Source organism: Drosophila arizonae, chromosome 3 (assembly GCF_054131065.1).
Source record: "Drosophila arizonae isolate 15081-1271.41 chromosome 3, UAZ_ARI_1.0, whole genome shotgun sequence".
Taxonomy (NCBI): Eukaryota; Metazoa; Arthropoda; class Insecta; order Diptera; family Drosophilidae; genus Drosophila; species Drosophila arizonae.
The window spans coordinates 2,848,596-2,872,785 of NC_142923.1; the positions used below are offsets into that span (position 1 = coordinate 2,848,596).

At 45.1% G+C, this 24,190-nt stretch overlaps 7 protein-coding genes across 9 annotated transcripts; 4 read left to right on the forward strand and 3 right to left on the reverse strand.

Moving 5' to 3' along the window:
- The first annotated feature begins 64 nt into the window (after nucleotides 1–64).
- LOC108610832 (uncharacterized) lies at nucleotides 65–5,357 on the forward strand. Of its 2 annotated transcripts, XM_018003181.2 has the most exons (4): nucleotides 2,548–2,705; nucleotides 2,762–2,853; nucleotides 3,262–3,550; nucleotides 3,608–5,357. In XM_018003181.2, exons 1-4 carry the CDS (start codon nucleotides 2,698–2,700, stop codon nucleotides 5,289–5,291), a joined length of 2,073 nt encoding a protein of 690 aa, XP_017858670.1. In that variant the 5' UTR covers nucleotides 2,548–2,697; the 3' UTR covers nucleotides 5,292–5,357. The 2 variants fall into 2 exon arrangements, with proteins under 2 accessions (XP_089321672.1, XP_017858670.1); XM_089465546.1 differs by lacking the exons at nucleotides 2,548–2,705; nucleotides 2,762–2,853 and adding an exon at nucleotides 65–352.
- Plzf (Promyelocytic leukemia zinc finger) lies at nucleotides 200–2,353 on the reverse strand. Its single transcript, XM_018003187.2, has 2 exons — nucleotides 1,479–2,353; nucleotides 200–1,417 (listed from the first exon to the last, which is right to left on the reverse strand). Exons 1-2 carry the CDS (start codon nucleotides 1,995–1,997, stop codon nucleotides 485–487), a joined length of 1,452 nt encoding a protein of 483 aa, XP_017858676.1. The 5' UTR covers nucleotides 1,998–2,353; the 3' UTR covers nucleotides 200–484.
- A 130-nt stretch (nucleotides 5,358–5,487) lies between the features above and the next one.
- PLCXD (Phosphatidylinositol-specific phospholipase C X domain containing) lies at nucleotides 5,488–8,298 on the forward strand. 2 transcript variants are annotated; one of them, XM_018003186.2, is made up of 4 exons: nucleotides 5,488–5,749; nucleotides 6,326–7,558; nucleotides 7,626–7,899; nucleotides 7,961–8,298. In XM_018003186.2, exons 2-4 carry the CDS (start codon nucleotides 6,595–6,597, stop codon nucleotides 8,196–8,198), a joined length of 1,476 nt encoding a protein of 491 aa, XP_017858675.1. In that variant the 5' UTR covers nucleotides 5,488–5,749; nucleotides 6,326–6,594; the 3' UTR covers nucleotides 8,199–8,298. The 2 variants fall into 2 exon arrangements, with proteins under 2 accessions (XP_017858675.1, XP_089321677.1); XM_089465551.1 differs by lacking the exon at nucleotides 5,488–5,749 and adding an exon at nucleotides 5,789–6,133.
- Nucleotides 8,294–13,377, reverse strand: JhI-21 (Juvenile hormone Inducible-21). The gene is made up of 8 exons (XM_018003185.2): nucleotides 13,229–13,377; nucleotides 11,933–12,267; nucleotides 11,069–11,264; nucleotides 10,382–10,484; nucleotides 10,037–10,304; nucleotides 9,221–9,545; nucleotides 9,035–9,159; nucleotides 8,294–8,975 (listed from the first exon to the last, which is right to left on the reverse strand). The coding sequence occupies exons 2-8, from the start codon at nucleotides 12,148–12,150 to the stop codon at nucleotides 8,702–8,704; spliced, it is 1,509 nt and encodes a 502-aa protein (XP_017858674.1). The 5' UTR covers nucleotides 12,151–12,267; nucleotides 13,229–13,377; the 3' UTR covers nucleotides 8,294–8,701.
- Nucleotides 13,378–13,769: 392 nt separating this feature from the next.
- RpL7-like (Ribosomal protein L7-like) lies at nucleotides 13,770–14,926 on the forward strand. The gene is made up of 3 exons (XM_018003192.2): nucleotides 13,770–13,926; nucleotides 13,992–14,640; nucleotides 14,703–14,926. Exons 1-3 carry the CDS (start codon nucleotides 13,916–13,918, stop codon nucleotides 14,814–14,816), a joined length of 774 nt encoding a protein of 257 aa, XP_017858681.1. The 5' UTR covers nucleotides 13,770–13,915; the 3' UTR covers nucleotides 14,817–14,926.
- Nucleotides 14,927–14,957: 31 nt separating this feature from the next.
- Nucleotides 14,958–19,685, forward strand: LOC108610831 (WD repeat-containing protein on Y chromosome). The gene is made up of 5 exons (XM_018003180.2): nucleotides 14,958–15,567; nucleotides 15,637–16,876; nucleotides 16,945–17,574; nucleotides 18,179–18,379; nucleotides 18,436–19,685. The coding sequence occupies exons 1-5, from the start codon at nucleotides 14,958–14,960 to the stop codon at nucleotides 19,562–19,564; spliced, it is 3,810 nt and encodes a 1,269-aa protein (XP_017858669.1). The 3' UTR covers nucleotides 19,565–19,685.
- Rab3-GAP (Rab3 GTPase activating protein) lies at nucleotides 19,567–24,171 on the reverse strand. Its single transcript, XM_018003179.2, has 7 exons — nucleotides 23,959–24,171; nucleotides 23,599–23,896; nucleotides 21,782–23,530; nucleotides 21,371–21,712; nucleotides 20,176–21,301; nucleotides 19,918–20,115; nucleotides 19,567–19,846 (listed from the first exon to the last, which is right to left on the reverse strand). Exons 1-7 carry the CDS (start codon nucleotides 24,032–24,034, stop codon nucleotides 19,670–19,672), a joined length of 3,966 nt encoding a protein of 1,321 aa, XP_017858668.1. The 5' UTR covers nucleotides 24,035–24,171; the 3' UTR covers nucleotides 19,567–19,669.
- Between the last annotated feature and the right edge of the window lie 19 nt (nucleotides 24,172–24,190).

The following is a 24,190-nucleotide window of genomic DNA, read 5'->3' on the forward strand; positions in this document are numbered from 1 at the left end:
GAGTGCTCTGCCATGCCTCCATTTGGTTCTCTTTCCATCACTCTCAGAAAGCTTTTTAGCAGTGCGCAATATTTTTGTTGACTCTTTGAGTATATATAGAGTAGCTTATGCGTTGGCGTATATGTACACTGATTGACTAAATGATTTAATACGAAATATACTGGTTTTAGCTTTTATGGTCATTTAGGAGGAAAAGGAATAGGATTTCCACACAGCAATCGCAAATGCCAGTGATCAAGACGTTAATGAGAAATATTTCTTTAATATCAGTACACTGGTCCATTGGAACATCCATATAGGACTCATTTTAGCTGATACTGCAAGAGCATCCCATGTATTCCGTTAAATTTTGGTAAGAGCTGTTAATTAATGAACTATTTAAGCTACTTAAGTATATATGACTCAATTTTGCATATTTGACTCAATTATACTTATATCAATTCCTCATAAAAGTTTTTGTTACTCTGTTAGCTTCACATATCTCCTAGCTAATAGCTTCCTTGGGCAGTAAAGTCTTCAAGCGTTTCACGGTTGGCGTTGTCACATTTGACGCTATTTTGCGACGTAGTGAGCCCGTCGCCTTGGGCTCCTTTACACTGCCCCTAAGCATAGCATCGAGGGGCGGTAATGCAAAATCATCTGGCATCTTGTTTTCGAACGAGCTATCCACTGTTTCCGACAGTTCAAGTTGCACCGCCCGCTCTGTATGGACACGCTGCACGTGCTCCTTCATTTTGTCCGATCGATGGCTGCTAAAGCCGCAGAGCTGACACTTGTAGCGATTGAGGCCGCCTTCTGTATGCTTGAGGGCGTGTCGCTTTAGGTTCTTGCTTTGGCTGAACTTGCAGCCACAAATCTCGCAAATGAAATCTCGTCCCTGTTTATGTGTCTCGATGTGCAGCTTCATGTTCTCCTTGCGATTCGCCCGATGCTTGCAGCCAGGCACCGTGCAGGCAAAGAACTCGCCAGTATGCAGAAGCTTGTGACTCTTTAAGGCCTTCATGTGCGTCGTGCTGTAGCCGCAGACATCGCAGAGCATTTGCTTTTCGGGATTGTGCACCAACATGTGGTTGCTCAGGCCCTGTTTCCACTTGAAGGCCTTGCCGCAATGCGAGCAAACATGTGGTGTTTCCGTTGTATGTTTGGGCTGATGGATAAGCAGAGCGGCCCGCGTGCTGAAGCGGTTATCGCACTGCAGGCAGAAGAAGGGCTTTCGAAGATCGGAGCCATGGCGACGCAGGTGGGAGTCATATTCTCGCCAATCCAGAAAGCCAACTTCGCAGAGCGAACAGGTGAGGTGGGACGGCTCGCAGCTGGTCATGTGATCAATCATCTTTTGCACCTGATAACATTTAAAGTCGCAGCCAATGCAGTAGTTGATTTTGCTGCTTGACTTAACGGCACGTGGATTCTTGAGCTACAATTGAGAGGAAAGTGTAAAGAAATTGCTTAAAGAAAAAGAATCAGCGCTTTCTTACCTTGAAATAGCTTTGTTGATTCTCAAAGACCACATCTGCTTTGTTAGCTGGCTGCACAGCATCCTCCACATCGCCCGGTTTCGCGGCAGTTGGCTCCACTCCCACATTAACATCAGTGCTTTGCTCTATTTGATACAAATTCAACAACTCGGTTACAGAAAGTATTTTCGCCAACTCGCGAAAGTGCGCTTCATGCTCCTTGGAAACGGAGACAATGTCCTCATAGAAAAAGTCCACGATGGTGTGCAGGCACACGGTGCAGTTGAAGTTGCGTATTGTGACTTTTAGTGGATTTTGAATAGAGAACTGCTGTTGCTTCTGCTGATTGAGGCCAATGAGTTGACTTTGAGCAGCAACCACGCAAAAATGCACGCTGCATGTGCAGGACACATCATCCGAATCCAGCTCTAGCTGCAAATCACAAAACTGTCCTGTCCTACGTTGATTATTTAGGTAATTGGACACCTTGGAATGCAGTGGCTGATGTAAAGTGGGCTGAACGATAGGCGTTTGCAGCATTGCATTTAACTTTGCTCAAATCCAAAATGTAAACAATTATAACGTTGGTAAACAAGTCGGCAATCAGCTGTTTGACATTCATATGCAAACGTTTGAATGCGAACCATTCACAGGAAATGCGCGCATTAAAAGAACTCATAACGGGACCGGCTTGATAAAACTGCACGTTAAGTTTAAAACGAATTTTTATATTTTTCGTAAGATCTTATGCAGTTGTAGTAAAATTGTATTGTATTTTATGTTTACATAATAGCAATACATTACGAGCCTTTAACACTTTAGTGTTAATATTATAATTAATATTAAAATCTCATTATGGCAAGCAAAAAAATAAAAATGTTCGTTACAGTCAAACTGAATTAGCTGACTAGATTATTTACAACTTTCAGAATGCTCCTAATGAAATTGCTGAGTAATATAAAATATTTCCATATTACATTAATTAATTGAATATTATACAGCAGCTGATATACTGCTTGGCCGGCAGGAACAACCTTATCATTTGTTTACTGCATTGATAAGAGACTTGAAGCGTTGGAGGAAGCTTCGACAGAGCTGCGATCTGTCTGACCAGTCGTGCCTTGCACAGCAAAACGAACGAACGTTTAAAGTGATAGACAAAGCTAAAGCAGCAGAATTATAAACATATATATATATATATATAGAGGTCTTTATAGTATAATAGCTGCAGAAATACAAAATGGAAAGGTATCACATAGTAACTAGTTTCTGCATTCACTTTAACAGAGCATCGTTTTTTATAGTATTTGGCAGGAGTGCCAGTCATTCCTAAAGACTCTACTCTGTTTCATTGTGGCCCTTATGTTGCTGCCACTGCTGCTGCTTTCGTTTGTGTGTAAGTATTCCATTTAGCATGAAGCCTTTCCGATCAGATACAGATCAAACAGGCCGGCTATAAATAAACGAGGCATGGGTTGATTAACCGCTCCATTCACCCAAAGGATGAGATGGTTCTGCTCTATTCGCTTAATGGGATACGCTTCAGTAGCTAGCCTGTCAGTGATAAGGTTTACTACTCTGACGGTCGATAAGGGGGCTCGCTAGAGGGGCGGGGGCGGGTACATCAGCATACGCCACTGATAAGCTTTGTTTATAAATAATACCTGTTGCACCTTTTGTAGTACCGAGACGAGCGACCACGCTGAACCTTGACCAAATGAATTACTCATTAAAAACTTTACCAAGACGATAAGACGAAACGTAGCTGAAATATAGCAAAATGATTTATATCTCTCTTTGACAGGTGCGCATTTCACCAATGAGCTTGTGAATTACCTGCTTAGCATCAAGTATCCTAATTTGACCATCTGCAAGTCCAAGAAGATACGCACCTTGATTGATACGCCCAAGAATGCGGGCATCTTTCACTTCCTTCTCCAGGTGGAGGGAGTCTGTGACTACGAGAGAATTAAGCGCGCCTACGCATTGCAGCTGACTGAGCTGAAGGATAAGATGGGCATGATCAAGTTTCCGAAACTCAGGCAGAAATTGGTCACCTGCTGGGGCCACTATGCCTGGGTCAACGACAGCAGGTGGGTGCAGTGTGTGGCTGAAACAGCGCAGAGAGTCTAACTATGCCTTGCTTGCAGTGGCTTCAACATCAACAATCACGTGCTGCTCAGCACGCACAGATACCGCGGACGTCCGGTCAACGAGTCGAACATTCAGGATTATGTCAGCGAGCTGGCCGCGAAGTATATACCCTCGGACTTGCCCCAGTGGCAGGTGACCGTCATACCTAATGCGGATCAGGAGCAGCCCTATTATATACTGATCAAAGTGCATCACTTGATCATTGCCGAGGAGGACGACCTGCACGTGAGCGAGATGCTGCTGCTGCAGGACAACGAACGTAAATCGTTTGTTGGCCTCCAGGACGGTCTGACCCGGACGACGAATACCAAGCAGCTCTCGCACTTTGTGCGTCAGCCGGAGCACATTAGCAAGCTGCTGAATCATGTGCAGCATCTGATTAGCTGCCGCTGGCAGCAGTTCATCTATGAGTTCGAGTCGCTGGACACGCCTGATGGCGTTAAGGCCCATCCGGATGCACGTAATATCAGTCAGCTGCTCTCACTGCTGCTCATCGTGCTGGTCAATGTGGCCTTGGGCTATTGGCGCACCCGGGCAATGCGTCGCAAATGGCAGCGACGCGCGACGGGTTTTCGAGCTGACTTGGGTGTAGTGCAGACGCTTTATGTGCTACTTCAGCATGAGCTGGAGCAGCGCAATCTTAGCTGGGCCGTGGCTCGCTCGGCTCTGCTGTACAGTTTGCAACCGGTTCACATAGTGAAGACCTGGACACGTTTTCTCTGGCAGCAGTTGCTGCATCATTTTATCCTACTGCCCTATCACATGTACTGTGAGCTGTTGGCACTGCGCGACGTGCTGCTCCGTGGCCAGACACCGTATACCCGTACCTATTGCGCTCGCCTGTATTTGTATGTGCCACTGTTGCTGTATGCCCAACTGGAGCTCTGCAAGATCTGTTATGAGCTGTTCAAGGCTCCCAGGAATATCTATGATGTTCTTTTCGTGCAGCCCACCAAGGAGTTAAACATCCTACATAAGAAATCTTACGCAGGGCGCAAAATTGTTTCCTTCAGCCGATCGATAGATGGCGCTTTGCTGCGCGAACGTCATCAGCATTTGTTTGGCCAGGAGCTGCGTGAGTCTGACTTTAGCTTAGCCTGCTTAGCAGGCGCTGTTTACGACTACTTCAACACCTTCTCAGACAGAGTGGCTGTGCCTAAGCTTCTGAACACAACATGTCGCACTATATCCAAGGGTTATTTCACCGATCGCTGTGCGGATAAATCGGAGCACATTGGAGGAGTGGTCTTCCTGCAACTGCCATTGGGTCCACCGGATGCCCTCAAAGCTCATCAGCTGCACGAAATTGTGGAGCGCATTCGCAAGCAGCAGATAATGTTATACTTGGCTTCCATTGGGCAGACCAAGTACAGTCTACTTACGGCGTTGTTGCCCCATGTCCTAACCAAGATCTTCATTAACTTCTTCTCGTATAACTTTCCCGTTACCATCACGGAGATCTATGGTACAGCAGACACCCAGTTCCAGGCAGCATGGGGGCAGCGTGTGCAGGATGTCTTACTGTTTCGACCACCCCAATCGAAGACTTGTTTATCGTTGAATCTGCATCGATTCGGCGACAAGTACAGGTTGGCAATTATGGCTGACACGCATTTGGCTCCGGATCACACGCTACTCACACGATCCTTTGAACGTTACATGGAAACGGTGACATTATAATAGTCTATTATTATCCCAATAAAATATATTTAATCTACCGACATCAAATAAATTTATACACGAAAAGTCTATCGTCGTTTAAAATTTTTAAAAAGCGCGCACTCAATACTATTCACACAAAACTGCCGTTGGTTTCGCTCTCGTTCAGACAGTCACACAAAATGAGCACATATTATTGTGAATATCATTTTGGTTTGACATCGAAAACTGTCGTTTTTTTTTTTTTTTTAAATTTGTTGTGTATTGCCCTAAATGGAATCTCTTTTATTTTTATTTTATGTAAACAGACGAATGTAGATTGAAACAAAGAACTCCATCTAGTGAAGCCCATCAATAAATGGAAGTTAACACCTACTCGCCAATGCAAACAGAAAGTTAACGCAGAGTAAAATATGGAATCCGTTGCTCAATGAGCTTCAGTCGCTCATTGAAGCCGGGTCTGGAAGGTTGCGAATGCGGTAAATTAACGGTGTTTGTTTCTTTTTCTTTTAAAGACTACGCGAGATAACCAATGGGGTCAAAAACAAATTGCTTTGATTTTTTACACGGGACTCCTAATTAGCTCAACTCAGCAAGCTTCAATTAGCATTGAAATAATTGGCAATTCCAATTATTAATCAATTCAAATACAAAACATAAACAACAAGCAACTCGCCAATTATAGATCTAGTTAGAAGTTCCGTACGCTAGTTTCAACAACCACAACAACAACAACGATTCACGCAATGTATTGTTGTTCTTTGTTCCCGGTGCTTCGTTCCGCTTGCCATATCAAGAAATATCATCTAATCAAAGCTAGTTACAATTTCACTGAGCTTGCAATAGACAAAGTGAGACAATAGGTAGAGTTCACAGCAAAAAATAATATGCGAGAAGCTGTTTAAATTAACAGAACATCCGGCTTATACAAAATAATAATAATAATAATAAATAAAATTTAATGACTTTAAAAAGAACAGAACCATACAGTTAAATTAAAATTCGATTTTGTTCATTTGTTTATAACTGATTCTCTCGCTACAATTTGTTTACAGAGCTATTATTTCTTATATGGAAATATAGTCATACCATATTAATATATATGTACACACGTAGACACCTCGGAGGTTTCCAGCGAGCGTCGCGTTCGCCGTCCAATAAGAACGCTACGCAAGCTCGACGCAAACGGTTGATCTTCGTAATCTGATTGCTCGGCAGGCAAGACGAATCGACTCGCACTCGGACTCGGACTCGTACTTGATTTTAAGTGTCGCTGATTAAACGCAATCATCTTGAATCATTTATAATTCGAGGAGCGAGCGAGATGAGACAATTGCAATTGGTGTTCATTTTGGCGCTCTGCATCTGTCCGGCAATATGGGCGCAGCAGCTGGATACATTGCCTCCAGACTCTGGCCCGGATGGACGGCAGCTGAAATTGTGGCTTACGATCAGCGCTCGGAAGCGTTTCGTGGAGATCAGCTGGAAGAATGCGCCGGCCCGGGATGGCGATCAAGTCTTGTTAACAATACAGGATCCGCACACATTTGAGCTGCGATCTGTGCCCACGGGCACGCCGCTGGCAGGATTTACGAAAAGTAGAGACAGTGACAGCGCGAGCGAGAGTGAGGAGAGCAGCGGTTCAGGCGCAGACCAGGTGGCCTTTGTGCCAATTCATGGCTACACAACACCTGGAACGGTGGCCAAGGCAGACGTTGTTCCAATGCGAGAGCAATGGGTCTCTAATGGTGGCAACAATCAAATTGTGGCCGCCATCAAGCCCAGCCAATCGGCCCAGTGGTTCACAACAGGCGTACCCTTTGATTATGCTCTGTCCCGGAATGTGACCACGCATAGCGACTGCTACGGCTATTGGGCTAGCTACATCGATGACCATGGACGCATTCTCGCCAAGACCTGTATTCGTGCTCATCCACGCTGGATGACAAACTGGCACAGTGGGCTGGGTGATCTGCGTCTGCGCGATCTCTTCATACCAGGCACACACGACTCCGGATCTTACAGACCCAATTTCGATCCACTGTTGCGCGAGAGTCTGGTCACCAAGTATGCTCTAACCCAGGACGATGATATACGGGGCCAGCTGTTGCATGGAGCACGCTACCTGGACATACGTGTCGGCTTCTATCGTCCCAGCGAGGAGAAGTTCTTCATCTATCATGGCATCACTAAGCAACGACCACTCAAAGAGGTCATTCAGCAGGTCAAGGACTTTGTCCAAGAAACCAATGAGATCGTTATCTTTGGCCTCAAAGAGTTTCCCGTGGGTAAGGTTTATTCTCTATAGATCTGAATGAAATTGGAATTCGATATGCTTTCATATGTCTCGGATAGGTTTTGGCAAGAATCTGGCCGTCCATCATCTGCTAGTTGCCTACTTGCGAGAGCAGTTTGGAGATTTCATCGTCCACCCATCGCTCACCTGGCATGCCACACTGCGCGACATCTGGAAGCGTCAGCAGAATGTAATATTGGCCTACGACAAAAGTGAGGTCGTGCAGCAGTATCCGGATCTGCTCTTTGGTGGCGTGGATCAGCGATGGGGCAATGTGCAGTCGTGGCCGCGTCTCGAACGGCATTTGCGCTACATCAACGACTTCGATGTGTCGTAAGTGTAAAACAAAGCTGTTCCAAGAGGAGTTATAACTATGTTCTATATTCCTATATAGTCGCTTCTCGAGTCGTCCTGTGGTGGACATGGCGGAGCTAACTCCAGAAACCTGGGACGTTATACTAGATAAGCATGGTGGCTTACGCAAAATGGCAGACAATGTGAATTGGCGCATCTCGCAGCTATACCGAGACGAGCTTGGAGAGCATGCGAACATTGTGGCTGCAGATTTTATACGTGGCACTACGCTCGTCGAGACGGCCTTGGAAATGAACCGGAAAAAGATGGGTCATTAGCAAATGAGCCGCTAAAGCGCACTCTAAATATTTATACAAAAATCCATTTCAGTTTAAAGTTCAGTTTACATTCACAATAATAACACATTTATAAATTTCATTCGAATAAGCCAATTATTTGAAGCTTGACAAAGATTTGTATACATTTAGTGCAGGTGTAGTAATACTTATAGCTAAATTCATTTTCATTTTCAGTTTCCCTAAACGTGTCACAACTGAGGCAATAATATATATGTCTATACATATGTATCTATATATGATTTATGTATATGCAAGTTGTGTGAGAAACTTTCTTGCGACTGCCATCACTTGAATAAATATAAAAATAATACAAAGATTTAACTATAGCTAGCGACTGATTTGCAATTTAAATTTTGAGGAATGATAATAATGTCTATGCGAAAATATCATACAAAAAGTTTTGGCATACAATTAAAAAGCCCTTGGCTGGAGTTCAATATCTTTGCTTTGTGTGGTTAAATAAATGCGTAGAGCATATCGGCCTACTTTAGCGTTTCGTTTGACTCTATTATGGTTGTATTGAAGATGGCACGACACAGCTCGACCACGGCATTCGATAGACGGCCGTAGCAGCGCGGCTTTTGCTTCCAGGCAATGCAAACGTAGTAGAAGGGAATGCCGGCCAAGGTGATGGCAATGCCAATGAGTAGGTTGGCGGGCTCCTTAAAGTTGGGTAACAGCACCAAAGTCACGCAAATGGTCATAAAAATAATTGGCAACGCCAAATGCACCTTGATGGGACGAGGCAGATCCGGCCTGAAGAGAGAAATACGTTTGTTTACATACGTTTTAATAGATTTGTGTATTGAACTTACTTCTTGTGCCGCAGCCACAGCATGCCTGCTATGCTGGCTACAACAGAGAGCCACAACACAGAGCTAAAGTAGTTAATCAGCTCGTAGACGTTCTCGGTAAGCAGCATGAGCAACGACATCAAACACTATATAGAGCAGAAGGTTACTCAATAGTCACTCAACTGTTCAAGTTGACGCTTGACTCACTGTAAATATCAACGATGGTATTGGCGTCTGCTGCTTGACATGGAATAGCTGAAAGAACTTGGGCAGATGACCCTCCTGGGCGCCAGTGGCGAACAGACGGGCCGAGGTGAAGAGCACACCATTCACACCGCCAAATGTGCTCAATGCCACAAAAATGGGCACCATAAAGGCCAACGGGCCAAACACCTTGTTGCCAAAGGTCACAGCCACCGCTAGAGAGCTCAACATCTCCGGCTTGGAGACAACGGCAAAATATGCTAGATTAACCAGCACATAAATTCCCGTAACCAGCGGCATAGCTATCCAAATGGCGCGTGGCAAATTTCTATAAATATACAAAATACATTTGAGATTTGAGAAACCTGCAACGTGCCTTAGAAAACACTTGGTTTCTAGACTCAAGCAGTTTGCGTCGAGCACTTAAATTGATTGCTGTGCTGTGCTGTCCCGCTCTGTTCAAATTGAATTCATTAGGGGTAAAAAGCAAAACTTGAGCGCACCAGATAACCAGCCAGCAGCCCAGCAACCAACCACACCATCACACACATTCACAGACAACCACCCATCCACCCACTCACTCACACATGCGTATACACACAGCCTCAAGGACGCTCAACAAGTGGGCGCAGGCAACTTGTTGCTGACGCAGATGGCAAATAGGACAAAGTCATTTGTCTTGCTGACAGGCCCTATTTCATGTCAGTCAAGCACCCAGCCACCTCCTTTGATTCATTCGCTTATTTAATCACTCACCCACCCACATACTCATTTAGACGCCCATTCAAAACTTTCTTTTGTTATCTAGAGGATTCTCACTTGTACGGATCCTGCAGCTCTTCAGTGACAAAGTTCAAATAGTTCCAGCCGCCAAAGGCAAACAAACCGGAGTAGAAAGCATAGCCAATATTTCGAGCACTGTAAGTGCCCTCCCAAGGATTCGAGAAGTTACGCAACTCTCCAGTGGCCATAACATAGAGACCAGCGAGTATTATCATAATGAGTGCCAAGAGCTTGCCAATCGTAAAGATATCCTGCACTTTCATCGACACCTTGACGGACAGACAGTTGATAGCAGTGAGGAGGCCTGCAATATAAATGTATATAGATAACATCTTATATTGCTGAATTAAATAGATATAAAGCTTCAATTGAATTACGTACATAGACAAACGGCAGCCAGTAGCTTCACGGCATTCTGAGGCGGATCACAGTCTTCAAAGAACGGCTTGGCAGCGTAATGGGCAAAAGTGAGAGCAACTATTGTCTAAAAAAGGAAGATAATTACCGATTATATATATAATTTTAGTATTAAATATGTATAGTACAATCCTTTCTTTTATAAATTATTTAATAACTAATCAATCTATTAATTTTACGATTTTTTTTTTTTTTTTTTAAATATATATCATTTTCAGAGATACAAGTGATTTTTATGAGACCAGCAAACTACTTCTGGGCTACTTAAATCCATACTTTTGGTCTATGTGGTTATTATTTCAGGTCTATGTTATTAATATTCAGCAAGAAATGATTTTTTACTTATTTCTCTATTACCATATTACATAGAGATTTCTCAATATTGCAACTGCGCTTGCAACACGCTAGTTATTCAAGTTATTTGGCTGAAAAACTTGCATTGTTTCTCGTTTCACAAACGATTCAGTGAAAACATTTCTCACATTTCCTCGAAGCAACTACTAATTGCGAGCAATTGTGGTCGAAGGTTGGGCTTTAAATCAATTTGTTTATACAATACAATCAATAAAATATCATAAACTAATAACAATCAAATAATTTAGATTTTATTGGTTGGCAATCAAGCAATCAAATCAACTCAAATCAACTCACCTGGGTGGTAGGCCTGATAATGAGCAGAGCGATCCATAGACGTAGAAAGCCGACAAGTGGGCCAAATGCGACCAATAGATAGGCATAATCTCCCCCGGATCTGGTAATGCTAGTGCCCAGCTCTGCATAGCAAAGAGCGCCGATTGTTGAAAGAATGCCGCAGGCGGACCATATCAAAAGTGAACTTCCGACGGATCTGAATGCAATGGGAAGCGCAGAGAAGAGTGGTTAGGGGAAACTGCGTGAATATGATGTCCAAACAATAGGCGCCAAGTGGTTAAAGTGGCTCTACAAATAAAGCAAAACTTTGCTGTCTCTTATTCTCTCTCTTTCTTTCCGTTGGTCTGCCTCTCCTCTGTGTGTGAATCGATGTGAGTGAGTGTTTATTTTGGGGCAATCTTGTAATTGTAGCACAGACTTCTCGAATACTATTGTGGCTGATGCAACAATTGTCAGCGATTTCGCGATGCCGACAAAATACCACAAAGCTTAACTAAATGTTCTCAAGGGTGTGCGCAGGCAACAACAAGGCTTAATTACCTATAGCTGAGCCTCACCCACTCTTCAAGAGGGAGACAGTGTGAGCGAGATGGAGAGAGCGAGTGATTGGCTTGCAATTCAGCCCAATTGAGCTGGCAGAAAGAAATGTTCCAATTTACAAAATAAATTATACGCCATTGACCTGTGGCTCGTTCACTCGTGAACTTGTCTAATGAACTTGCAAAAGTTCGAGATGCAATAATTAATATCTTTTCTACGAGCATCGACCTTGATGCAAATCAAAATGATATACAATACATCTCATCTTTATTCTAAACTATTTCAGTGTATTTTAAGCTCAAATTATAAGCAAGCTCTACTTACTCCGTATAGTAGAACACTCCGGTGGGTGCTATAAATATGCCCGACCCAATAATAGTGCCCACTATAATAGCCACTCCATTGATTAGAGTTAGTTTGCGTTTCAGCACTATCTTCTCGCCTTCGCCCTCTTCAGCGACTTTCTTTGGCTCTGCTGAATGTCCATTGGCAGCGGGCTCCACTAAACTGGTGGATACCCCATTCGCATATCGCTCGGTCATTATAATAGAGTGTTTGCCTTTGTACGATTGCGCGCTATAAAATCAGTTCAAATATTCCTGTATACCCTTTGAGGTTTTTTCCAATGAATTATTCTCCCGCGGGCGCTGGCATTGCCACTTGAAAATAAAATTTATTTTATATACATATATTTTTAATGTATGTAGATGAATATATTTGTAGAACATTTTTTTGCTCATATTTATTATAAAAGTATATTTTTTCAAAACATAGGTATATAATATTTAAATATACATATCAAGAAATGTGTATTTTAATATCTAATTTAATTTAAAATACCTATTAAAATCACAAAGATGAGAATATCAATATAGATAGGCTTGAAATTAAATTATATTACTTCTTAATGTTAAAAAAAAAAAAAAAAAAAAAAAAAAAAAAACTCTTTTTGTGTATTTTAAAATATATTTTTATATTCACAATAAGATATGATAAGTCTACAAAAATGATTGCTTTCAAAGCACCCGCAATATCAATTAACTTTTAAAATTAGCTTTTATGAAAGAAAGAGATATCAGACAACCAAAATCGTCAGTTTTATCTACAGTTCTACAGTTCTAATTATCATATTGTTTGGCTCCAAATAAACGTTTCGATTGATAAGTGAGAGTGTTATAAATCGTGACGTTGTCTATTTTCAATTCAGATATCGTAAACCTGTTAAACAGCCGTTAGCCTTGGCAGCGTGTTGCAATTGAAAAGCTAAGAAAACCGCAAGCGTTTTCCAAAAAAGTTTGACTCCACACACACTAAACATTACTAGCTACTAGCTACTAGAGTGTATTCAACTATTATTTGCAATAATTCGAAGTCCGAACGTTGAAGAAACTTGTTCACAAATTAATAGAGGGCAATGCACGAACGCTCGCGTGCCAAATTCTTAACGATTTCGTCATATAGTCGCGTGGCAGTCGTTCTTTTTTTTTATTTTTTTGTGCTTCATTTGCAGTTTTTATGAATATAGGGTAAATATTGTTTATCTGCCGTTAGTGAAAACAATCGCACTCTTTTACATTTACTGCACATTTGTTGACACTTGATAATAATTTTTCGCATTACCATAAATTGTAGGATTAAAGCGCAACAGATCAACAAACCAACTCGAGCAACGCGTTGAAACTGTTTTGCTGACCAAAAAGCGTTTGCCATGGCGACCCGAGACCGGCATTTTAGCAATTTAAGGTGAGAGCAGCAGCGGAGATGGACGCGTGACACGCACGACTATTTAACAAAATATTGATTATTATATCTGCTGTTTGTATTGTTAGTCGAACAAGAAAAATTTAATGAAAATAATGTATTACTAAAAACTTATATTTTTTAAAAGTCACGAAAAATTCTTCTTCACAATCATTTATGTTATTTGATTTACAAATAATTTTGAGATGCGTGCACGTGACACGCCAACTATCTCATCGCTCACCCCTAGGTGGGTGAGAGAGAGAAAAGCACCTCATTAAAATGACTAATGCGCAAAACCGGAAATGACAAAATGTTCCGCCGCCTATGCTATTTTTAATTTACATATTACAATGGTAATTTTAAGCACCTATTACGTGCATCTTTTTCGGTCGCATTGTTAAAAAAAAAAGCAATCGATATATATTGTGGTACTATCCCTAATTTTTGCCATTCACATTGCTGCCGTGAGCGTTTGGAAAAGGTTGGCATTCCTTTAGTTTTTGTTTTGATTGTGTTCGCACGTGTTTTGCTAAATCTGCGTAAGAAAAACTTAAATTTAGAACAATGTCCGACAAGTAAGTGCTTGATAATTGTTGGATTTATTGCAATACGATAACGTAATTCAATTATTACTTTACAGATATGCTGTGCCCAACAAATTGCCTGGCAAAACAGTCTCCGTGCTGAAGCACCGCAAGCGGCGCATTCAACAGGATAAATCGGTCCTTGAACAGAAACGCACAGAACGCATTAAACGCCTAAAAAAAGCAAAGACACATCATAAATTCCGACGCGCCGAGTCCTTTGTTATGGGCTACTTAAAAGCTGAACGGACATCCAAGCGAATCAGACAAACAATTCTGCGCACAAACGTCACAGAGCAAAGCGCCAAAGCAGCTGCCGACACGAATCATAAATTACTTTTGGTGATGCGGCATGCAGGCAAAAAGATCTTCGACAAGACGACGTCGGAAATATTTAAGACTCTGCGCATGGGACAACGGCACAATGCTGTATTTCTGGAAAATAACAAGGAGAATCAATTGCTATTGCGTGTGATTGAGCCCTACGTCGTCTACGGATTTCCAACACTTTCCACCATACGTGAGCTGCTCTTCAAAAAAGGCTTTGCAAGCATCGATGGAAAAAAGACGGCCATACAGTCGAACACAATGGTGGAGGAGCAGTTGGGCGATAAGGGTGTCATCTGCTTAGAGGATATAATACACGAGATCTATACAGTTGGTCCAAATTTTGCAGCTGTAAATGAATTCCTGTGTTCTTTCATGGTAAGTTATATTAAACATAAATTCTATGTAATGTACTAATTGGATCCTTTATTTGTTTGCAGCTTTCAAGTCCACGTGATGGCTGGAAGAAGAAGGTCTCCGTGTCGTTCAAGCGGGGCGGCGAATATGGCGATCGCGGCACTGGCATAAACGAGTTGATTGCACGCTGCCTCTAAAAAAGATTAATCTAGTACACTTTTAAGTAAATTCTTTAAAGCGAACACAGCAGAAATATAGTTATATATATGTATATAAGTTTATAATACACATTTGCAAGTGCCGAAGACCCATTGTTGTTTATTTTGTAATCAATCGAGATGTCGCTTATCTACTTTGCCAGCGGCGATAGCCATGCTAACATTGAGTACCAAACGATTTCCTCGACAGCCACAGAGACAAACCAAGAGCAGTCGGAGCGATTGCACGATCGCATCTCCAAAGCACAATTCCAGAAGCTGTATGAGCGTTTTAAGAGTGCGCCAGATCAAGTTGTCGGCTGTGCGGACTTCCGTCGCATGCTGGAGGAAGTGGATATCGTGTTTAGCGACTTCACCTATACCCGTCTCTTTTTGAAAATAAATCAAAATCATGATTTTATGGTGGACTGGAATGAGTTTGTCTCCTATCTGATATTTGGCTTTCAGGAGGAGGATCCCAGCAGCCAAAAGGAGTCTCTGATTATGCCCATCTCAGCGGCGCCAGTTGTACGCAAGACCGAACATCGTTCTGCTGTCTGTTGCATCACCTTGCTCAAGGTCAAATCCGATCAGACTCCATTGGAGGATATGACAGAGTCGGCCAATTACTCATTTGGCGGTGAAGATTCACCCGAAAACTCGGGCATGTGGGTCACAGCTAGCCACGAGGGTCAGCTGCGTTTCTGGAGCGCTCATATGGAGCCACTACGGAGCGCCGTCTCCGAGAGCAGTAAGTAATAAAGAGAACTCATAACTTTACATTACTCATTATTCATAACATATTCATTGCCCATTGCAGTTCATTTGAAGGTACCCACCTGGATACTCGCTCTGCAGGCACTCTCAGATGTGAGCATCGTTTGCACCGCCTCCACAGAGCGAGAGTTGCGCTTCCATGAGACGATTGCCTCGACATTTACCCTGCGCATGGTCATTCGGAGTTTGCCCTATGCCGTCTACTGCATGAGCTATGCCTTCTACAACAATGGAAAGACCCACTCGAAGCTGGTGCTTGGCGATTATGCTGGAAACGTGCGCATCCTCTCATATTCGCCATATCTGAGGGGTCCCTTCCAGGCGAAGCCAGGCGCGGCATTGGTTGAGCTCACCTGGGCGGATGTGCTGCGTGGTCGTATTCCTCTGCTAATACCAAAGGAATACATAAATCTCCACAATGAGCTTATCTCTTGCGTATACTATTCTCTGCACATGAATGCACTATTCGCCTCGGCCGAGTATCGGAACACCAAGAAGTATCGTGGCCGCTGTCCCGGTCTCATCATGGTCAGCAATGATGATCGCAACAATTTCCGTATACCGTTGGGCGTAAGCGTTTTTTACGTGTCTGAGGTGAAGAACATATTGGTCACTGGTGGACCCGATACCTTTGTGCGCATCTGGGATGTCTATATCTCGTCGGAGCCATCTGCAATCCTTACCGGTCACAATGGCGGCATTGTGGCCGTCTTTGTGCAGCCGGAGGAGAACAAGGTGTATAGCGTTGACTATCACAAAATCATCAAGGTGTGGGATCTGCAGGAGCACACTCTGCTCCAGACCTATGGCGAGCTGGTGCGCATCATTCATCACAGCGAAATGGACATTAAATACTATTACCATTCGCATCTGCGCGAGCTCATGGTCGCCGGTCGTAAGCTCATCCAGATCAAGTGCTGTCCACGAGTTCGTGTCGACCTCACCGATGGCAACACCCACGCAGCGCCCGTATCGGTTGTACTCTACAATCGGCTCTTTCGCAACATTGTCACTTGTGGACTCGATAGCTATATTATTGTTTGGGATCCATGGACGGGTCGCCGTAAGATCATCATGAAGAACTGCCACACGAAAATGATCTATGGAGAGACCATTGATATCGAGATAACGGCCGCTTGCTTCGATCCCCTCGAACAGTTCCTCCTGACTGGGGCACGGGATGGCTCACTGAAGATTTGGAACTACAACAATTCGGTTGTGGTACGCAATATGAGCATTCAGATGGATCAGGAGGTAACCGCTGTTATCTGGGTGGTGGATCGGTATGTGGTATTCATTTATGTAAAGCATCAATTCTTAGTAAGTCTCTATTTTTATGCCCGTTTCACAGAATCCTGGCCATGGGCTGGGATCGACAGGTGACAGAGTTCAATGATGTCGAGGGTCGTGAATATGGCGATCCAAAGAAATGGGCCAAATTTCATACGGATGATATTACCTGTGCCGATGTCAAGCTGGGCGAGGGCGTCGTCACGGCCACTTACTCGGGCGAGATCATTTTCTGGAAACTGGAGACGGGACAACCGTATCGCCGCTACAATGTAATGGATCCCAGCCAGTTCATTGAGCTCAAGCTGACCGCCGAGGAGGAGAAGTTGTCGCGTCGAAGCAAGCGAATTTCCTCGCTGCTGGGCGCGAACAGGCGAAGTGCGTCCATGCTCGCTATCAAACCGGATGAGATCAAGGATTATGGTGCCAATATTCCCGTCTCGGTGCAGGCTGTGCTCTTTCTACAGAAACGTCCCATGACCAAGGATCATGGCAGTGTGTTTATCTCTTTGGACACGGGCATAATTCAGGTGTATTCCCACCATCAGCATGGCGGACATATCAAGGAATTTATAGCCGTTCACAAAGTGGGCGACTGTGTGCTGACCATGGCCACGGATCGTAAAAATCGTTTCCTCTATACGGGCACAGCCTTTGGCTACATCAAGATTTGGCACATCGTCAACTATTGGTGAGTTGCAACCGTTAGCTAACAGTATCGCGGGGAGTCTTAAAGAAATATTTGAAGCAGACATTCTTAACAGTGGCTATGTTTCATGATTGCTGAGCGAAAATAATTTTAAAGGGGTACTTAACAGCGCTGTAAAGTAACTTTAAAATGTTACTGGCAGCCACTGTTAGCCACGATCGTAAGCTAGATAATCATTAACAGAGTTAGTGCGGACTTTTTTCTTTCAAATAATATATAGAGTGATGGTCCATACTTGCCTTTCCTTCACTGCCATAGTTTACTGTATTGTAGTGGCTCGTAAAGAAACATAAAGCAACCACACAAATTGACTCTAACGACACGACTCATTATCCTACATATGTATCAACTAGACTAGACCTAGTCATCCCACCCACAAACAAAATTCCTTAGCAAGGCCTTTGCGTGTCTTGGCGTATTGCAAACAAAGTCAACTTCCATTCCATTTTCTCATTTTTTTGGCAAGAAAATATAATAAATAACTCATAACTAGAGTTGATGGTGGGGGCGAGATAGGACTTAATAGAGACAGACATTCCTATTTCATTTTCTTGAGGAAAACTGACTGGAGTTTTCCTACCTCTAGCATACCTGAGGCAGAGAAGACACATGTGTGTATGCCCAAGCTACGACTGGACTTCATATTCCTGCGAAAGGAACTGTTTTTGACGAGAGCCAAGCGCATGGTACGCAATCAGCCGGAGCCCATGCTGGTTAGCTCCTACAAGGGACATCTAAAGGCAATTAATTCGATAGGCTTCATCAATTTACCAAAGATTTTATTCAGGTAATATATCCAACAGCCTATGCACATGACTTTAATCCATTCTCTTCCTGATCCAGTGGCAGCCACGACTATTCTTGTCGTCTTTGGACACAGAGTGGACGCTACTTGGGTACTCTGGGCACTGTTTTACCCTGGTCGAAGCTGTCACCGTTTGAGCGCGCTGGTGAAGAAAATCGACCCTATCGCCTGCCGCCGGATATCAAAAAGGTGGCCAGCTCTACAACATTAAAAGTGATCTCGGGAGTACAACATTCGTTCCAAGTGAAGCGACCGAAGCCTACCGAGGAGCGAGAAGATGAAGGTGAAGTGGAAGACACAGGCACCGAAATGAAGAACATCTTCGACCGTCCGCTCCGGGAGCCTATTCTCGGCAAGCACTTCGAGTTGCCCGGCCGCAGCGCAATCGAGCAGCGCATTGAGCTCGATACGACACAACTGTATGTCCCCATCTACTCACATCTGAGGGTACACCCGTCAGATGTGATGGAGAATCTTCCAACGCCGCCAATTATTGGCCAAGTGAAAAGTGAAAACTACTTGGATCATTACATGCCAGTCGTGGGCAAAGTGGATCCCAATACTTCGGCCATCAACATCAGGGAACCGAACAAGGTAATCCGCTCCAAAGCGGGCGGTCAAGTAGGTCAGGCTCGGGCGAGCTCAACTTGGGGCAAACCAAAGACTAACTCAGTACTGGGCATGCCCAGAGCTGAATCCAGCCAAGGCAAAGCCAGGGCTAGCTCTGCCAAGGCTGGCGTCAGTTCTGGTTATGGCAGAACGAGCTTTGGTCCGAATCCGAGTCGTGTCAGGTCTAACAGTCCCAAGGTTAGCTTCATGCCAAGCCAACTAAAGACCAGCCGGAAACCAGAATCCAGTCCACGCAAAGCTAAGACCAACCCCGCTAAGGCCAAGTCGGTATCCTTTCCTGCTAAGGCTAACCCGGTACCCACGTCAGCTAAAGCCAGCCCGACATGCACTTCAGCTAAAACAAACCCGGTACCCACTTCAGCTAAAGGCAACCGGGTATCTACTTTAGCTAAATCCAACCCTGTATCGACCTCAGCTAAAGCCAAGCCGGACATCATGCCGGTCAAGATAAAGCCTGTCGTTAAAAAACCCAGCCGCAATACAGCTCCAGTCCAGATCACAACGAGCATAGCCAAAACAAAGAAAGATAAGCCTTAATCTTCGTTGGTAAAACTTAATCGAAATGTATATTTGGTTTTTATTTATTAATTTTTTTTTTTTTTTGGATACTGTTGCTCTGGGACTTAAATTAAAGTGATTCCTTCAAGTCTGTAGCAGACGCACCGCATTGTACATCTGGGCAACGGTGATTAGTTGTTTCGAGCCGCGCTTGCTTAGACATTTGTAAACATGGGTAATCAGTTTATCCAGCTGTACAATATTTATCTCCTCCGGCTTGGTGGCACTTATGGAAAGGCTGTTCTCGGTACTGGACTCCTTCTACAGAGAGAGAGAGAGAGAAAGAGAGAGTAGTTTCAACTCTGTGGATAGTTCACTCCGATCACACTTACCAAGTTATCCAGATAGGCCAGCAGCTGGTGACCCACTGATGCAATCTTTAGAAAGGCCGCCTGCGATCCGTCTGCATAGAGATTCAAGCGTCGCCCCGCGATTTCCAGCAGCAATCGGCCCAGTTCCTCATCCTCGCTGACGTCGTGCAGCAACTGCTGCGCCTCTGCATCGTAGCCAAAGGCATACAGCTCCACCACCTGCAAGGTTAATGCTTGATTCGCATGTGCAATTGCTGGCATAGACAGCAGCTGACTCACCTGTCTGCGCAGTATGGGCAGCTTGTCCAGCTGCCAGCTGTCGGCAAGCGCACATATTCTGGCCATGTAGTAGACATGGTCCAGTATGTACAGCTGCTCCAGGTCCTCGCGTATCAGATCCATAGTAGCACCAACTACATTGCAAAGGAATTGTGTACGCTGATCCTGCAGCACAAGATCTGGAGCTGGTAGTGCATAGGCCAGCTCCTTGTTGATGTCGGCCAGCAGCGCCTTGTTACTCAGGGAGTCGAAGAGCGTGGTCAGTGGACGTTGCAGACGCAGCTGAAACTGCGCTATGAAGTGCAGCACGGTGCATAGCTGTGTGTGCAGCTGGAGCAGCTCCGGCAGCGCATGGTGCTGCTGCAGAGCCAGGAATTGAAGCGGCTGCTGTCCCTCACTCAGTGACTGCTCGAACTGGAGCTCTCGCTTGTCATGCTCCAGCGAGCTTGTAAAGTGCTCCAGGAACTCTAAGCAGAGCTGGAGAAATTCGGGCACTAGCGCCGCCGACATATCCAGATCCTGCTGGCACATCTTATCCACCGGGAGGCGACCCACTTTCTGCATTAGCTTGGCCGTCGCCTGCAAAGGATACTTCAATGTCGCATTCCATATCAGACAGCAGGTACCGTGCTTGAGCGCCAGGTCTGGAGTGCGATATTGCTGTAGGCATCGGATTGCAGCGCGCATGTGTTCCAGGTTGGCCAACTGCTTGCTCCAGTGCACCATGTGTTGCCAGGCCATCAGGCTGAGCAGCACGCCCGACTCCAGGCTAAAGGGAAAGTGCGCGCGAAGCAAAGCTAAGCGCTCCAGCACCGGCTCCAGCGGTGGACTGGGCTCCACTGCACTTTCTTCCTGCTTGTCATCCTCCTCTAACTCCTCCTCCAGTTTGGGGTCTGGAACCTTTTTCTTCTGTTTCTTCGACTTCTGCTCGGGCTCATCATCCGTTTCATTCCCAGGCGGCGTTATCTCCACAATTAGCGAGGGATGCAATCGCGAGTTAATCAACCACTTGGCTGTCAGCTCCGAGACAATGCCCTTGCCGCCGCTGAGAATATTCTTCAAGCTGCAGTCGGGCTGTTCGTAAGGCAGCTCTGGTCCAACGGGCTCTCGGCAAGTCTTCGACTGACTGCAGGCGAGCAAGGAAAATTTCTAGCTATTTTTGCTTATTGACTTATTAACAGTTGGTTGAGCTCACCCGAGTATCGCGCCCAGCACAGCCACATCCTCCAGCTTGCCAGTGAGCAGTCCCCATTGTGCCTCATCGTGTGATATCGTCTCCCAGCGTTCGTCATCCTCCGTGGCACTGTCATCGCATGAGCCATCGCGTCGGTTGCGCCACAGGCGTGTGGCCACCATTCGACATACAATGGCCACCAGCAGGCCAGAGAATTGCTTGCTCTCGAGTAGAAGCTCGCGCACCTGTTGCCACCAAGGCGAAATGGCTTTATAGGCATAGTCGTTGATCTCATCGCCAGCCAGCTCACAGATGGCACGCACAATGCAGGCGATGCGGGACATTTCCTCCACGACTTCATCACTGTGTGCGAAAGGAAAAGGATAACGCGTTGGGTAAGCCTAACCTCAATTCAGTATTGTTCACGCTTACCAATTGCTGTACTTGAATGGCTTGTCGAGCCAGTAGAATATGACCAGGGTAAGCAAATCCTTGGTGGGTATGCACGCCTGGGTAACCCACTGCTTGAACTGCTCAAAACACTGAATCTGTGTAAAGAAATTGCCAAATAGATCGTTGCTAACGCTGCCATATTTATCCGACTTTGAGGGCAGCAGCGTCACGCAGTTGGGCGTGTCGATGTTAAAGATGCTCAAAAATTCCACGAACTCCTCCACCTTGTGTGAGTCCTGCAGCTGGAAGCTCACCTCGCGTACAGCTGGCTGATCGTTCTTATTTTCCAATAGAATCACTAGCTGATTAATGGTAACCAAGTCGGCATCGGAGAGCTCCAAGAGCTCTACGGGTGGGGCAACAGTTTCGCGATAATGCTCTTGGGCTTGGCTCAAGGTCAAATAAAGATCAGTCAAGCGTTTGTAGTTGGCGATTTGCTGAAGAAACTCTCGACTGGCCTCTTCCTCCGCACTGGCCTGGTCAAAGGCGTTGACAATACTTTGGAATATTTCAGGATGCAGTCGCTTGCTTTTGAGCAGCATTTCCAGACACTGCTGACGCACTTCCAACGTTTCCAGCTCCCCAGCCAGCTTGGCTATGCCAGCGATCTGCTCCTGCCTGTCCTCGCCCGAATGGCTCAGCGCTCGCAGCTGATTGCGCAAACGGCGCAACGAATGAATGTCTCGAGACGTCTTCGAGTTGGTTTCACTGAGGGCATAGTGGAATGGTATGTGCACCTCCTTGAGGCTGCCATCGCTCGGGTCAAGAAACAGGCAATAGTTCAAATTGGGCGATCGACGCATCTGCACGCCCGCCGCGCCCAACGGACTATGATTGTTGTAAACCAATTGGCCGCTCTTGCAGACATTGAACGCGGCCACTTTGGGCCCATTCTGCAGAGCCCAAATGTCCAAACAGCCGAGGCGGGGCACGTAGATGACCAGAAAGAGAGCATTCCTCCTATGTGTCTTTATCCCACGCACCGAACGCTCTTTGATCGGCACAAATGCACACTGCGCATCCCGATAGCCCTTCCACACTCGCAATATAATCGCTTGCTGTGTATCCACGAGCATCACACGATCCAGATTATCTGTAACAGCAGCCAGCTTTCCGCCAGGTGCCAGAATCAATGTTAGCCCATCGCGCTTTCCATCGTAGAGCCGACAGCGCGTGCGCATGGGCGCCTCCTTACTGGGCAGCGGCAATTGCTCCGGCGTTTCCGGCGTTGTGGCCGGCGTACGTCGAAAGAGTCCACCTAGAATATTTTTATACGCCATGCCAATGACATCCTTAGCCACTTCACCGAGTGTCACCGTCTTGTAGCCCTCCTCTGCTTCAAAGAAGCCTAAGTAGGGTTCTGCTCCAGCCGCTAAGACCTGGGCGCTGCGCACGGGAGTCGCCTGCACCCGAGCAAAGTAGCCGTTCGCAATACTTTGCTGTACAATATAATCGTATGTGGGCGAACGCTGATTCGTGCAGATAACCGCATCGTTGAGGATGCTTTCTCTCTGCAGCTTGAATTTGAATTTTTGAAAGGGCACCACATCGGAGCTGGAGTAAACGCTACGTTCCATATTACGCCGGCAATTGGAAAGCATGGGCAGTATGTCTTCGCCATTGATGAAGCACATGCAGCTACTGTAAACAATGTACAGCAACGCATCAGCTTCTGTATGGCGCGGAGGCGACAATAGCTTAATGCCCAAAACAGATTCCTCCTGACAGCTGATAAATGCAAATTTTACACAATTTGAATTTGTGAAAATGTATATACATATTTCTCTATAACTTACCATTGGGAAAAGAGCTTCACACCCGTATCTGTATAGAATGTAACCAAGCCAGAGGCCAAACCGACTGCCACGCAGGTCCACTCGATATCTGTGCCACGCAGCATTGGCATACACAATAGACTGGTGACAATTTGATTGCCATCCTCCAGCTCGCCACACCAACTAAGCGTATAGTTATTCTCATTGCTACGACTATTCCAGCAGGTGGTCAGGAATGCCAATTTTTCGCCCAGCGCTAGGGCAATCGCCTCTCCAGTGGGTGACACGGCATAGTTGATGCCGTTAAGCCAATTGTCGTCTATTTGGGAATCGGCAAACAATTATCTAGTTTATATAAAAGCTTAGCTGCTGCATTTTTACCATGTCCAAGTCCAAAGTATTCCTGTATCTTTCGAAAATCTAAAATATTTCCAAATGTTTTTACTTCGCAAGCCATTTTTCTTTGTTGTCATACCACAGCTGACAGCAGAGTGCTGCCAGACATATGCACTAACAGCTGTTATTGTACAAAATGTAAACAAGAGTAGCTCTCTCAACTTTTGCATACGATATAAATATCGATATTAAAAGGTTGCTTACACAGCACCGCGCC

Coding starts and splice junctions, on each gene's coding strand:
- Plzf (XM_018003187.2), bottom strand. CDS start 1,997: ATGCTGCAAACGCCTATCGTTCAGCCCACTTTACATCAGCCACTGCAT. Junction 1,418..1,478: donor ATCAACAAAGCTATTTCAAG/GTAAGAAAGCGC, acceptor TCTCAATTGTAG/CTCAAGAATCCACGTGCCGT.
- LOC108610832 (XM_018003181.2), top strand. Junction 2,854..3,261: donor GCTGCTGCTTTCGTTTGTGT/GTAAGTATTCCA, acceptor TCTCTTTGACAG/GTGCGCATTTCACCAATGAG. Junction 3,551..3,607: donor GCCTGGGTCAACGACAGCAG/GTGGGTGCAGTG, acceptor CCTTGCTTGCAG/TGGCTTCAACATCAACAATC.
- PLCXD (XM_018003186.2), top strand. CDS start 6,595: ATGAGACAATTGCAATTGGTGTTCATTTTGGCGCTCTGCATCTGTCCG. Junction 7,559..7,625: donor CCTCAAAGAGTTTCCCGTGG/GTAAGGTTTATT, acceptor TGTCTCGGATAG/GTTTTGGCAAGAATCTGGCC. Junction 7,900..7,960: donor ATCAACGACTTCGATGTGTC/GTAAGTGTAAAA, acceptor ATTCCTATATAG/TCGCTTCTCGAGTCGTCCTG.
- JhI-21 (XM_018003185.2), bottom strand. CDS start 12,150: ATGACCGAGCGATATGCGAATGGGGTATCCACCAGTTTAGTGGAGCCC. Junction 10,305..10,381: donor ACTGGCTGCCGTTTGTCTAT/GTACGTAATTCA, acceptor TTTATATTGCAG/GCCTCCTCACTGCTATCAAC. Junction 9,546..10,036: donor GAGCTGCAGGATCCGTACAA/GTGAGAATCCTC, acceptor GTATATTTATAG/AAATTTGCCACGCGCCATTT.
- RpL7-like (XM_018003192.2), top strand. Junction 14,641..14,702: donor AATTCCTGTGTTCTTTCATG/GTAAGTTATATT, acceptor ATTTGTTTGCAG/CTTTCAAGTCCACGTGATGG.
- LOC108610831 (XM_018003180.2), top strand. CDS start 14,958: ATGTCGCTTATCTACTTTGCCAGCGGCGATAGCCATGCTAACATTGAG. Junction 15,568..15,636: donor GAGCGCCGTCTCCGAGAGCA/GTAAGTAATAAA, acceptor TGCCCATTGCAG/TTCATTTGAAGGTACCCACC. Junction 16,877..16,944: donor GTTATCTGGGTGGTGGATCG/GTATGTGGTATT, acceptor CCCGTTTCACAG/AATCCTGGCCATGGGCTGGG.
- Rab3-GAP (XM_018003179.2), bottom strand. CDS start 24,034: ATGGCTTGCGAAGTAAAAACATTTGGAAATATTTTAGATTTTCGAAAG. Junction 21,302..21,370: donor GTGCTGGGCGCGATACTCGG/GTGAGCTCAACC, acceptor GCTCGCCTGCAG/TCAGTCGAAGACTTGCCGAG. Junction 19,847..19,917: donor TGGCCTATCTGGATAACTTG/GTAAGTGTGATC, acceptor CTCTCTCTGTAG/AAGGAGTCCAGTACCGAGAA.